Below are 13,810 nucleotides of genomic sequence, written 5' to 3'. Positions count from 1 at the left end.
CTCTGTAAATCAAGTTTTTTTAATTTAAATGGTGTTCAAAAAATATAAACAGTGTCAAACCTGATGAAGTATTTCAATCAATCTACTACAACAGCTGAATTTGTAAAAACACTAAGGTAGAACCATTAATTATGTGTAAAAACAATACTATGGAAAATCACCCCATGTCTTACAATTTGTCTTTTTATTTGATTTATGTTTTATTTCTTATTTTTTTTCTATTTGATTTATTTTGATCTGTATAAATTTACAAAAAATGTGAAAAGAAATCACTCTATTGTCTAACCATGAAATGAACAATATGTACAAATGTCTGTGAATGTGTGATTCCAAATACTTTTTTTTTTAAAACCCCCAAAAACATGACGTCAGTCTTGTGAAACCTTCTTTAATTCCTCCTTGCATGCAAACTTATCAATATAATATGTATTTTTGTTTCCATAGAAACCAAATATCCTCCTCTCTTGCAGAGGTGTCTACAGGGAGTGTCAAGGGAGATACCTGTGGTGGAGTCGGCAAACGCAACATCCTTCTGCAGATTTTGCCATAACGTCAGCGTTTAAAGTTTTTTAACAGTGCAGTGCAGTGACTTCTGGACTAAGACTGTTCAGGCAATTCACTAAACATCTGTTACTTTGTAATTCCCTGCTCCTTTTTTGGCAGAAAAAGTTGAAGTCAATAAAGTCAACTTCAAAGTTTTTTGAAATGTTGATTCAATACTCTGAGCGCCACACACTTCAATAACAGCAAAAGTGAAAAATGTTTCCCCTCTTAGCAACACCTCTGGTGTACATCTTGTCCTCATATCATGTGTAAGTAGTGATTTTGGACTCACACTAAAAAATAGTCTTGCTTCACTTGAAATGTCAATCATCTCTCACTGTTCGGCTTCGTGATGTATAAAAAGGCTCTTCAGTTTAGTGTGCTCTAAAACACTTGCCTGACACCTCCCTGGTGGCTGCAGTCTAAGGCTTTAAAAAAACATGCATATAAGAAAAAGTAAATCTTCTAGCTAATGCTCTTGTTTGATTGTTGGTCATGAAATGTCGAGAGCTAAATTTACTGTATGTCACAACTATAGTTTTAAATTATTTACAGTACATTATGCTATATACAGCCTTTTTATGTCCTTTACCTGCAGTGATCTTCATCTGATTTTATCAAACACAAATATCGAGACTTCTTAAACACCCACTTCACAGCAAACATATTCTTAACATAGTTTGATCCCCTGCAAATAGTCATCTGATGCTTTCAGTTCGAGCCAGTTAATCACAATTAATTAAGGTCTGAAATTAATGCAATCATTTTTTTATCTCCATTAATCACATGCTATTTTGTCCCTTGAGGCACACCGTAGAAAAGCCTCCAGAGCGTCTCCCTGTCGTCACATTGATGGCAAAGAACGACACTGTTGCATCTTTAAATGTCTCCTACAACACAATAAAAGAAAGTCATCACACACTTTGAAAACAATCTCTCTCATATTTATTGTTTTTTTTTAGACCATTTCATTTGAAATGTATTTCATTTCTTTTTTTAAGTGCCATGCATTTGAGAAATTCAACATAAAAAAACATTTGAATCATCATACAAAACCATAAGGACCTTATAGAGCTTATGCTCGTCTTTTAAAGTTCTTTGCTCAATGTAAAAACTCTTGCATACATTTTTGCTGAACAATTTTTATGTAAAATGTATTACATCATTAATTAGCAGCACTATGATAAATATAAATATTGCTCCATTGAATTATATTTTTTTCATCAGGATAAAATGTATAATCTAACTTGCCATAATTTAGAATCTAAGCTGCTTGAGATATAAAGTATAACAGGTTACATTACAGTCACTAGTGTTACACTTCATTTTGAAAACAACTTCACATCTGCAGCATGTCACAAATTAAAATGTAAACACACGTCAGGATTCAGTTTGAAACGATAAAAATATAGAGGATCTTATATGTAATACAAATGACAATCATGTGGTTATTTCAGAGGAGCAGAAAGATTATTTGGCATTCAAACACTTGTAGCAAACCTCTACATATTAAGGCAAAGCTAATACTGGTTACTATGATATAATTATTCTATTATTATTATTTCATGTCAAACCAGATACCAAACAATGGCACAGGATTGAAAGGAATGTCTCCCTGTCACAGTTTGCACAGTGCTGATCTTTGGACGCACCAACACAAAATAGGCAACAGATTTTTAAAATGATTCGTCCATTCAGTGGTTTGTTGAACATCATGTTAATGATAGTAGTTAGCAACTCAAGGTTGTATTAAAAAGGAAATGACTACCAGCAGATGGTTTATCATTATGGGCAGTGACACAGCTTTTAATCCCTGAATGCACATTATTCAAACAGAAATTAAGCAAACACACTGGACGGAGACACACTAAAACTCTACAGACATGAAGGCAAAGTGTTCCAGCACTTCTACTTCATCATCCACAAATCCTCTGAGTACAGACACAGTCACACAAAAAAGCTCAAACAATCAGTATGAACAAAATAAACCAGCAGATACTTCTTTGTCCTTGAGTTTTACCAACAAGCACCGACTCCATCTCTACGATTTCTGTTCCAGAGGTTTGGACTCTGGGAGCCCCTCTTGCTGTGCATCAACATCACTGCTGTCTGATGACTCTGCAGTTGGGGGGCTGTCAATCTGTGGACACAACAGAAACCAAAATACACATCAGTTTAACCAATACCACTTCATCATTTTTAACTATGAGAAAGTAGAGTAGTGGAGAGTTTTGGTGTGTATATGAAGAGCCCATAATGTGACTAGCAAAGAAGGTGCATGAGGCACATTTCTGCTGCTTTTTTAAACACATCTGGTACGCCCAAACTCTCTCTCTGATGATTTTTAAACTAGAGCTTGGGAAAGAGAGACACCAAGTTGAAAAGATTTTAACTTCCACGCAGCGTGCAAGAATAGCAAGCGCGACCTTGCACTCAGCTCAGCGGGCTGCAGATAATCTTGTGCACCGCGCAACACATAGACAATAAATGGTTTGAGAGCGACACAGTGCCCACTGCATCCTATGTTTAGGAAAACAAGTTGTTTGATCTGCTGTCTCTTTAAGTCCAGCCTCCCTAGAGGCACACTTTCTTCTGATTGGCCAGCTTTACAAAAGCCTGCTGCAAGGCAGCACCCAGTGCTTTAGGTGGACATGCTGCTCTCGGTCAAGCTATTATATCTATGTGTCTGTAAATGAATGACTTTCATTCTGCATTTTAATTATATTAAAAACACAGAAACTTAAAGCGCTTGTGACATTCTTCCAGTTTGTGTTGACTTGAAGGCCCCCTGTGGGCAAAGCAGTACCTCCTATCTCTTTGCGGATATAGACCTGTATATGTGTAATTAATAGCATTTTAACCAGAAAATCTCATCCTGCTGGTTTTTAACAGCTGTAGAAAAAGTAAACTAAGGCTGTTTTTATACCATGCTGTTAATCACCTCACCTGACATCTCCCCCCCAGCAGCTGTTCAGGCATTAAACATAACTTGGTAGAAATAGTCAGTCTTGTTTCTGATGATCTTGTTTGCTTTTGTGGCTCAGAACAACATCAATGTCAGTCTTTTTCACAACCAGATAAAAGCTTGAAATCTGGTCATATTATCAGTTATTTTAAAACCCACACATTCCCCAATAAAAGATGATAAAACACAGAATGTTCCTTTAAAATCCTGTGTGACTGACTTACTCTGTGTTTGAGGTAGGACAGGTACGTGTCCCACCCTAAGGTGATGAAGTTCATGTACAACACTCGGTATTTGGGCGACAGGAAGTAGAAGTTGATCATCTGAGCAGCAGGCCAAACACACCAGTCCGCCTGTTAGAAAGAACAACGCACATTAGCATGAACAAACCTGGATAGATTACGCAAAACAAACATCTCCAGGAAAAGTCATGAATATAACGCAAAGAGAAATATTGATGATGTTTAAGAGAGTTGTCACTGTAACCTGATGATTTCTGACAACATGTCATGATGATGCATTAAAACCAGGATGGGTAAAGGAATATGAAACCTCCTTTAAAGGAATTAGTAAGTGGAAGATGTAAAGCGTAAGGAAAACAGGGAGTGTTGATTAAATGTGAAAAGGGATGTGCTGTCTATTGGTATGTGTTGGGTTGTTGGTCTAAATGCTATGTAGTGTCTTTACCTCTGTGTGTTATTTACACCCAGTGTTAACTAGTTTTGTCTGCTTAATTTTTTTATTGGAGAAAAAAAGCCATTTGAGCTCTTGGAACAGGAAATAACCGAATGATGTCGTCCTAAAAAGAACAAAGATGTGTTTCAGTATCTTTATCTTCTACATTACAAAGCTTGGCAACACAAAATGACGTTTGGACTGATATTCACATTCAAAAGCTGAATGAATCCTTGTGCCTTAAAAAGCACTAAATTCTACAATAATAGCGACCTCAGTTCAGTGCAAGTTAAAGCTAAATATGCAACTTAGCTGACCAGCTAACTTCTCATCTCTGGATAATATCAATCAATCAATCTTTATTTCTATAGCACATTTAAAACAACCTTGATTGACCAAAGTGCTGTACAAGCGTAAAAAACACAATGTAAAATAACATATAGAATGAAGCACAATAAAAACACAATAAATAGGAGCATGAATAAAATTTCAAAATGTCAAGCTCAAGTTGTATAAAAAGCCAGAGCAAAGAGGTGAGTTTTAAGCAAAGATCTGAAGTTGTCGATGGACTGAGCAGTTCTTATATTAACAGGTAAACTCTTCCACAGATTGGGAGCAGCCACAGCAAAAGCTCTGTCACCTCGGGTTTTTAGCCTGCACCTTGGAACATCCAAGAGCATCTGGTGTGTTGACCGCATCGCTCTGACTGGAGCATGAAGGTGCAACAACTCGGACACATATTCTGGTGCCAGCTCATTAAGGGATTTAATAACAAATAATAAAATCTTAAACTGGATCCTATAACCAACAGGAAGCCAGTGAAGGGAAGCCAGAACAGGTGTGATGTGATCATCTGAGCCAAACAGAGAGACTAATGCACGCTTTTATTACTAGCAGGCTGGACTATTCTAACGCTCTCCTTTCTGGTCTTCCAAAAAACACAACAAATCGGCTTCAGCTACTACAAAACTCTGCCGCACGAGTACTGACAAAGACCAGAAGGAGAGCACACATCACACCTGTTTTAAAATCTTTACACTGGCTGCCTGTTAGTTTTCGTGTTGATTTTTAAATTCTTTTATTAGTTTATAAAGCATTACATGGCCTTGCACCAGACTACCTATCAGATATGATTTTAGCTTATGAACCAGTACGGCCCCTCAGATCCTCCAGTTCCTCTCTCTTAGTTGTTCCACAGAGCAGGACAAAAACCTTTGGCGATGCTGCTTTCAGCTGTTACGCTCCGAGACTGTGGAACGACCTTCCTGAGGGTCTGAGAGGAGCCCAGAATATCGAGATTTTTAAACGCAGTCTTAAAACTCATTTATTCAGTCTGGCTTTTATATAGTGTTTTATATCAATTCAAATCTTAACATTACTGTATTACTGTCTTTTTATCCTACTATAAGTTTAAATATTTTCCTCTTATATATTTATTTTAATATCTTGTTGCTTTTATGTGTCGTATTTTATTTTTATACATATATTTTATTTTTAATTCTTATTGGTGTGCATTGGTTTCTCAATGATTTTATAAACTACTTTTTGTCAATAACTTTTCTGCACTCTTGTTAAGCACTTTGAACTGCAATTTAATTTGTCTGAAAGGTGCTGTATAAGTAAAGTTTGATTGATTGATTGATCATAGCATCTCTTCCTTGTCAGAAGACGTGCAGCTGCGTTTTGAACCAGCTGAAGGCAGCGAAGCAAACACTGGTCAACCCCAAAATACAATGAATTACAATAATCCAAACGAGAGGTTATGGTTATGAACATGTGGATGACTCTTTCAAATTCATGTGGAGGGAGATAGGCCTTTACCTTTGCCAGGAGACGCACTTGAAAAAAAGCTTGTCTTCACAACTGAGCTGATCTGTTTGTTAAATTTAAAACAGCTGTCAAAAATAACTCCCAGATTTTTTACAGAAGGGCGGCTGTAGGAGGCTAGGGGACCGAGAACACTATCAACCTCATCCAGGAGTTCAGATTTGTCAAACACAATTATTTCTGTTTTGTTTTTGTTTAGAGTCAGGAAGTTTAGTTCCATCCAGGATTTGACATCTTTCAAACAGTTAAGCATGTCATTCCAGGATTCTTTATTAGTTTTTAAGGGTAGGTAGACTTGCAAGTCATCTGCAAAACAATGGAAAGAAATGTTGTACTTTTTAAATATAGACCCCAGGGGAAGCAAATATAAAGAAAAAAGAATGGGGCCTAAAATGGAGCCTTGAGGGACCCCACAGGCTAGTGGGGCCGCAGCTGAGGAGTAATGGCCTAAATGAACAGAAAAGGTCCTCTCTGTGAGGTATGATCTAAACCAATTTAGGACATCACCTTTAATGCCAACACACAGTTCGAGGCGAGATAAAATAATCTGGTGATCAACATTGTTGAAGGCAGCAGTCAAATCTAACAGCACCAGCACAGCAGAGTTCCAAGAATCAACAGTTAAAAGAAGATCATTAAAGACTCTTAAAAGTGCAGTTTCAGTGCTGTGGCGTGATTTAAAACCAGACTGAAACTTTTCTGAAATGCCATTAAGAACAAGGTGCAACTTAAGCTGCTCTAAAACCACTTTCTCTAAAACTAAATTAGACAGGAAAGGAAGCTTAGAAATGGGTCTAAAGCTGGAGAGAACAGAAGGGTCAAGGTTATGTTTTTTGATAAGAGGCTGTACTACAGCATGTTTAAAAGCAGTTGGAACACAGCCTGAGGCAAGAGAGGTATTTATCAAAGTTAAAATGAATGACCAAACAGTGTTAAAAACGTCTTTCAGTAGTCTGGGAGGAATACGGTCTAAAGGGTATTGTGAAGGTCTCATTTGTTGGACCACCTTAGATAACACAGAAAGTGACACCGGCTCAAACTGCTCAAAGACAGCTGAGCATGGAGGAGACACAGCTGGATCTGAGATGGAGGGAGAAGGTGGAGACCTGATGGCAGAAACTTTATCAACGAAAAATGCAAGAAATGTTTCGTATAGAGTGGGTGATGGCACAACACAAGGAGAGTTACATGGATTTAAAAGATGGTTAAAAGTGTCAAAAAGGACTTGGGGCCTATGGCTGTTATTGGAAACTACATTGGAAATAAAAAGTGTTTTTGCAGATTTAACGGCTCTCTGGTATTCGGATAAACAATCTATTTAAATCCCCAAGGAGACATGAAGTTTGTCCTTTTTCCATTTTCTCTCCGCGCGTCTACATTAAATGTAATTCAAAAAGTTGCAGCTCAAAGCTGGAGAAGATGCTACACGGAGTTTGACGACAGTGGAAGCTGGATTTAAAAACGGACGCCAGCCCTCCACCTTTACCGGTAGTCCGCGGGTAGAATGATGAATGAACAGAACATGAATGTGTAACAAAGTGAGTACATGTGCACTGATCTTCAGGTCAGAGTTTGACAGACGTGTACTTGCCTTATAGAGTTCCCAGAACTTGTCTTTAAACTCCGCCCACGCCTCAGGTAAAGTGTGTCCCTCCATGACATCCATACCTGCAATAAACAGAGCTGTCTGTCAGATGTGCTAAGAAGTGTGTTCCATAAAAAACAACTTCAGATAAGGTCAGAGGCTGGAGGATTGCCAGACCCTTAGAATATAACTGATGTCTGTTGTCTTAACCCATTACGTCTTTTAGTTCGACCTTTGACTCTTTAGACACGTCACTAGTCTTATGTGTGTGTGTGTCATAAAGAAACTGCTTCTGAACGAGCACACTGACAGAAGTTCAGAGGTGAATGTGTTAAGCGATGGTAGGAGAAAACAGGCTTCTTACTAACAATACATTATGAAATCCTTCTCACCCACAAAATACCATAACGCCATTGTTGGTGAGGCGATCAGCTGGTCCACCATCACTTTCTTTCCGACTGTTTTCAGAGCGTTGCCCACATATACTCTGTCCAGCCAACCGTACCAGTAGTGCATCATTGGACCCAGGGAGCAGCCAACCAGAAACATGTGACCTTTGAGGAAAAAGGATGAACACTAATGAGCCCGTCATTTAAAAAAAAGAAACATGCACAAATCCTTTTAAAATACTAAATAATTATTTTTTGAATTCTACTGGAACATATTGGTCAGCAGCACCTCGCTCACCTCTATAATTATTTTACTTATTTCATTAGATGTTTGTACTTTGTTTTGTACCTAACCACTGAATCTTTGTGTTGATTCACTATATACTGTATATATATATATATATATATATATATATATATATATATTATTATTATATATATTATTATTATATACACTGTAAGATTTGCTTCATTGTCAACTGTACAGATCCTTCATTGCACAATTTGTGTTTCTTTTTAAATTGAATATTATATATTGTAATTGCTTTAATATTTTATTATTTAAGTTCTTGTTATTTTTGCTTTATTTCCATTAACTGTTTCAGCACCAATACACCAAGACAAATTCCTTGTATGTGTAAATGTACTTGGCATTAAAAAAACGATTCTGATTCCGATTGTAACACTTTTATGTCCTCTGATTACAGCTCTATTCTGTACAGATTCACTTCTTTAAACTCCATGTACAGAGGCTATAGTCCTCGTTGCAGAGGCCGTGGGTTCAAATCTGAAATCGGCCCTATGCTGCATGTCCTCCCCCACTCTCTCCTCCCAACATGTCCTGTCTCACTTCAGTGGTACTATCACACAAAGGTGCAAATCACAAAAAAAAAACTTTATTTAAAAAAAAAAAATATATATATATATACTCTTAAATGCTCCTTACCAAAAGACAAGTGTCTGAGCAAATGTTGAATCATGCTAAATCCTATTATTCAAAACATAACATTTCCATTTGGACATTGAGAGGCATGTAAAGCCAATGAGTGCTTTGGCACCACAGGTGAATAGTTACTTAGTTTATCCGTTTACACTGTTAAATGAAAATAAAGGATTTTATTCTATAATTAGCTCACTTGCATTGAGGTCCTGTGACCTTAACTGCTTCGCTGTAAGAGCTGTGATATGTGTTTCTCTTTACAGCAGATGGTGCTGATTCTTACAGAAACATTTACATTTACAACAGCTCAGTATTCACTGCATGCCTCCCTACATCTAACTTCACTGGACCTGAGACCAGTTCTTCAGTCCTGAGTCGGACTAGGCACCAGCACCTTGACAATGACATTCCTCTGTCTCTACTTCCTTTCTCTCTCCTCCTCACCTGTCCTTTTCCAGTTGCGGACTCTGCCTGGCTCCTTGCGGGTCTCCCGGCTCTGCTGCAGCACGTCTGCCAGTGCCAGCATGCCTCCTGCACTCAGTGTGTTTGTGAGCAGTAGGTTCCTGCCTTGGAACAATGGACGCCAGAAGAACCGTATCCGGACCATAAACTCTTTACTCCCTGGTGGAAGCATGATGATGTTTGGACTGCAAGTGAGAGTACTGTCATCTGTAGGACAAAAATAGCAGTATGTAATAGTTGTATGTAATTCACTGTACATTTTAAGGCTGGGTCTTTAGCTTCAGAGTTGCTCTGTGTATGATACAGGATGGCTGAATACTTATCAGACACTTAATGAGAGACAGAGTCATAGATGGTAACAGTAATAAAATAACTTTTCAATAGGAAACAGAAGAAATTAGTCACAAAAGTTACATTACAAACACTGGGTGACATTTAAACCCTAGTTGTAAAATTTTCATTCAGAGATTTTAACCAAGAAGACTCTTTTTGTGTTCTTGTAAAAAACATGTCATCCCAGCTGACCTGGTCAATACAACTAAAGGGTGCTTGGCATTATACTACATCTGATCATTGTGGAATGAGTAATTACACCTTATTTACCAGTAGTTAATTTAGTTACTCTGGTTTTCAGACAGAAAATGTTGTTATTAATTCATCCCGGGTCATGCTGCTGCATATACACTCACTAGCTCCGGTGTTACAGTTTAAAGAGTGATCGTGTTATATCCACCCTTAAATTTACTCTACAGCAGGGATGGGCAACTTTGGTCACAGCAAGGGGCCACCTTCATTAAACTCCCACTGCCAGAGGGCCAAATTGTAGAATACAAAAACGATAACAGTCGATTATGTCTCAAATTTACCTCAACATATACCAGTGATCAAATATTATCATGAACATATTTCTGGTTTTCATGATTTCATGGCAGATTTTGTCACTTTTTCTTCATGTTTCCAATTCATTGATGTGTAAAAATTGACCTGAGGGCCACGTTGAGGGTTGATGGGGGGGCCGCGTGTGGCCCCCGGGCCGCCAGTTGCCCAACCCCCGCTTCTACAGACACTTCAGAGTGAAACACTGTTTGCCAGGCGAATTAAAATGCATAATTTACCGAGTCTGCGAAACAATAAGGAGACTTAACGTTTATTGAGCATTAACTTCATACAGTTTGTCATCACAGATTTGTACCGCACTTCCGCGAGGTGCACGCAATTTCTTGGGACGCATTTCTGGGCATAACACCGGGAACACGACGCTTATGTAGCCGAAAGCCTGGAGATTTTACAGTCAGGATTAATTGCTCGACTGCCTCTATGAAGCTAGAGTCAACTGGTTACTGTGCATTTAATAAACAGCAGAAAATAAATGATCCCTCCATTCAATGACACATCCAACAAACCGATGTCAGTGCTACTTCCCTTTACCCTAACCTGACCCCAACCGGCTATCACAGCTTTCGCCAACATAACCAAACTTTCCTGTCTCAGATAGAGCTATAAATATTTTGACATAACTTACCTGATTCCTTATCACAATTACAGAAGAGAAACGCGGTTGTTGCAGCAAAGGAAACACTGTGCGAACATGTTTAACTTTGACACTACACCGGTTTTACAGAAAGTCAATTGAACGTCAGCGCCGCCTGCTGCTGTGGAGGTACAGGTGTCAGAACAGGGGAGAAGGGTTTGTCTGCAGGCTGCAGGAGAGATTGATATAGGCCTACACCTACACAGATTGTTATAAAGTGCAGCTCTGTTTTTACCTGAGTAGAGTCTGTCCTCTTTTAGGGGGGGGAGGCAAATGTCTGCCTGTGGCTCGATAGTGAGTCTGTGCTCACTGACTGTAGTTTTTATTTAAGGCAAATGAACATTTTCATTTGCTTTGTTTTATGTTTGATTCTTTCCAACGTTATAAAAAAGTTTTCATGTTGCTGTTTGTAATTTGATAAGGCTTTAGAGTTTGTGTCTGTGGGCTCTGTTTGCACAGTAACTGTTTCAGAATATCTAATCCCATGGGACGCATTAACTCACTGCTCCTCGATGGCTTTCTTGATGACATTGCACCCTCATTTGGCTTAGCTATCCTCAATAGTTATTGTTTAACTTTTTCTTGGCATTCCCTAATATTGTATGCACCTGTCACATCTGTGCTTGCTTGCATGTTGTTTGCTTTTGTCCATTGTTTGACCTTTTGATTTATACTCAGACGTTACAGTAATACACCTATCAACGTGCATAAGGACTCTCAAATCCAAGTTAAGCTTAAGGAATATAACACCTCGAAAACCCTCCCTGAGTTGGTAATAAAGCACCAAGGACGCACTCAGACAGCAGCTTTAAGGATAAGTAGCAGGGATCAGGTCCACAGAGGAATCTAAAGCTAAATGCTGACATCATCTGTTGTGGAATAGTATAGCAGGACATCAAATTTAAAGTAATGGGTATTCACAAACGTGTCTTAGTTCTTTTTTAAAAAACCTGTTATATAGGCTATGTGTATACAAATCAATTATGAAATCATTGAAGCAACTTTTTACGAGTATCACTAGCAGCACTTTAATAGATGTAGGCTATATGAAAATGAATTCAAAGTCAAAGTAAAAAGTAATAAAAGCCTTGACCAAATCCAGCTGCCGTTTGGATCTAACTCTGGATATTAAGAAATTGTCTCACTTTGAAGCTCATGTGGGTTTTTTTTTGTGTGTAGAGGCTAAATCAGAATGTAAAACAATATAACCCTAGATTACAGTGGCACAACATTAAAATACAAAAAAAAAAACTGTTTCTGAGTGAACTCTATTTTTCTATTCAACCACCTATATCAAACATGAGATCACATTAAAGATTTTCATCAGGTAGAAAAAAATAGACCACTTTCCTGGATTATTCAATTTTTTAAAATAATCTTAAATGTGTTTAACTAAGTGTGATAAAACTGTTCAACAAATAGTGTTTTTTTTTTTTTTTTTTGCACATATCTCAATATTTTTTAATACGAAAACGAGTCTATCCATCTAACACTGTGTTGCATTAAATTTAAATCATTTCTTTACCTAGGCTTTATTGATGTGTTTTTGTTGGGACATTTTTACAATAGACATTATAAGGTGTGTGTTAGTGATCAGTGGAAATGGCAATAGTGGTTACTGCTGACCTCCTAATCAATAATTGAATCCTTCCAGCAGCGGCCATCAATAATAAACGAAAGGTTGAGAAGTCGAGGAGGGGTGTTTCAGGACGGTCGTCATGGTGTGGTTTTGTATTCGTCAAGTGGGTTGTCAATCTTTGTCAATCCCGCCCACCTGCCATTCGTTTGAGGTACACGCTGCGTAAAGATGGCGGAGTTACAGATGTTCCAGAAAATTGTTTCACCTTCAAAATAAAATCGTTTACGAGCTCCTGCTCAGATATGTAACACAGATGATGCCACATGGGTCTGTGTCTGTTGAGCCTGAAAACAACAAAAGAGAGATTTGTATCTAATTCAAAAGAAGGGCACAAAATGCTTTTAGCATGAGTGACTTGAAGGCAACATCAGCCGAGCAAAACATAACATAACATAACATAACAACATAACATAACATGACATGACATGACATGACATAACATAACATGACATAACATGACATAACATAACATAACATGACATAACATAACATAACATAACATGACATAACAACATAACATAACATAACATGACATGACATAACATAACATGACATGACATGACATAACATAACATAACATAACATAACATAACATAACATGACATAACATAACATGACATAACATGACATAACAACATAACATAACATAACATGACATGACATAACATAACATGACATGACATGACATGACATGACATAACATAACATAACATGACATGACATAACATAACATAACATGACATAACATGACATAACATAACATAACATAACATGACATAACATAACATGACATGACATGACATAACATAACATAACAACATAACATAACATGACATGACATAACATAACATGACATAACATAACATAACATAACATAACAACATAACATAACATAACATGACATAACATAACATAACATGACATAACATAACATGACATAACATAACATGACATGACATGACATGACATGACATGACATAACATAACATAACAACATAACATAACATAACATGACATGACATAACATGACATAACATGACATAACATAACATAACATAACAACATAACATAACATAACATGACATAACATAACATAACATGACATAACATAACATGACATAACATAACATAACATAACATAACATAACATGACATAACATGACATAACAACAACATAACATAACATAACATGACATGACATAACATGACATAACATGACATAACATAACATAACAACATAACATAACATGACAT

The 13,810-nt window shown here is 37.3% G+C and overlaps 1 protein-coding gene across 1 annotated transcript; it reads right to left on the bottom strand.

Moving 5' to 3' along the window:
• Positions 1-1,471: 1,471 nt before the first annotated feature.
• Positions 1,472-11,061, bottom strand: LOC110000135 (mpv17-like protein 2). Its single transcript, XM_020655318.3, has 6 exons — positions 10,909-11,061; positions 9,369-9,593; positions 7,988-8,149; positions 7,602-7,678; positions 3,733-3,861; positions 1,472-2,683 (listed from the first exon to the last, which is right to left on the bottom strand). The coding sequence occupies exons 2-6, from the start codon at positions 9,556-9,558 to the stop codon at positions 2,585-2,587; spliced, it is 657 nt and encodes a 218-aa protein (XP_020510974.1). The 5' UTR covers positions 9,559-9,593; positions 10,909-11,061; the 3' UTR covers positions 1,472-2,584.
• Between the last annotated feature and the right edge of the window lie 2,749 nt (positions 11,062-13,810).

This window comes from Labrus bergylta, chromosome 6 (genome assembly GCF_963930695.1).
Source record: "Labrus bergylta chromosome 6, fLabBer1.1, whole genome shotgun sequence".
NCBI classification, from domain to species: Eukaryota; Metazoa; Chordata; class Actinopteri; order Labriformes; family Labridae; genus Labrus; species Labrus bergylta.
This window is presented reverse-complemented; position numbering and strand designations above follow the sequence as displayed.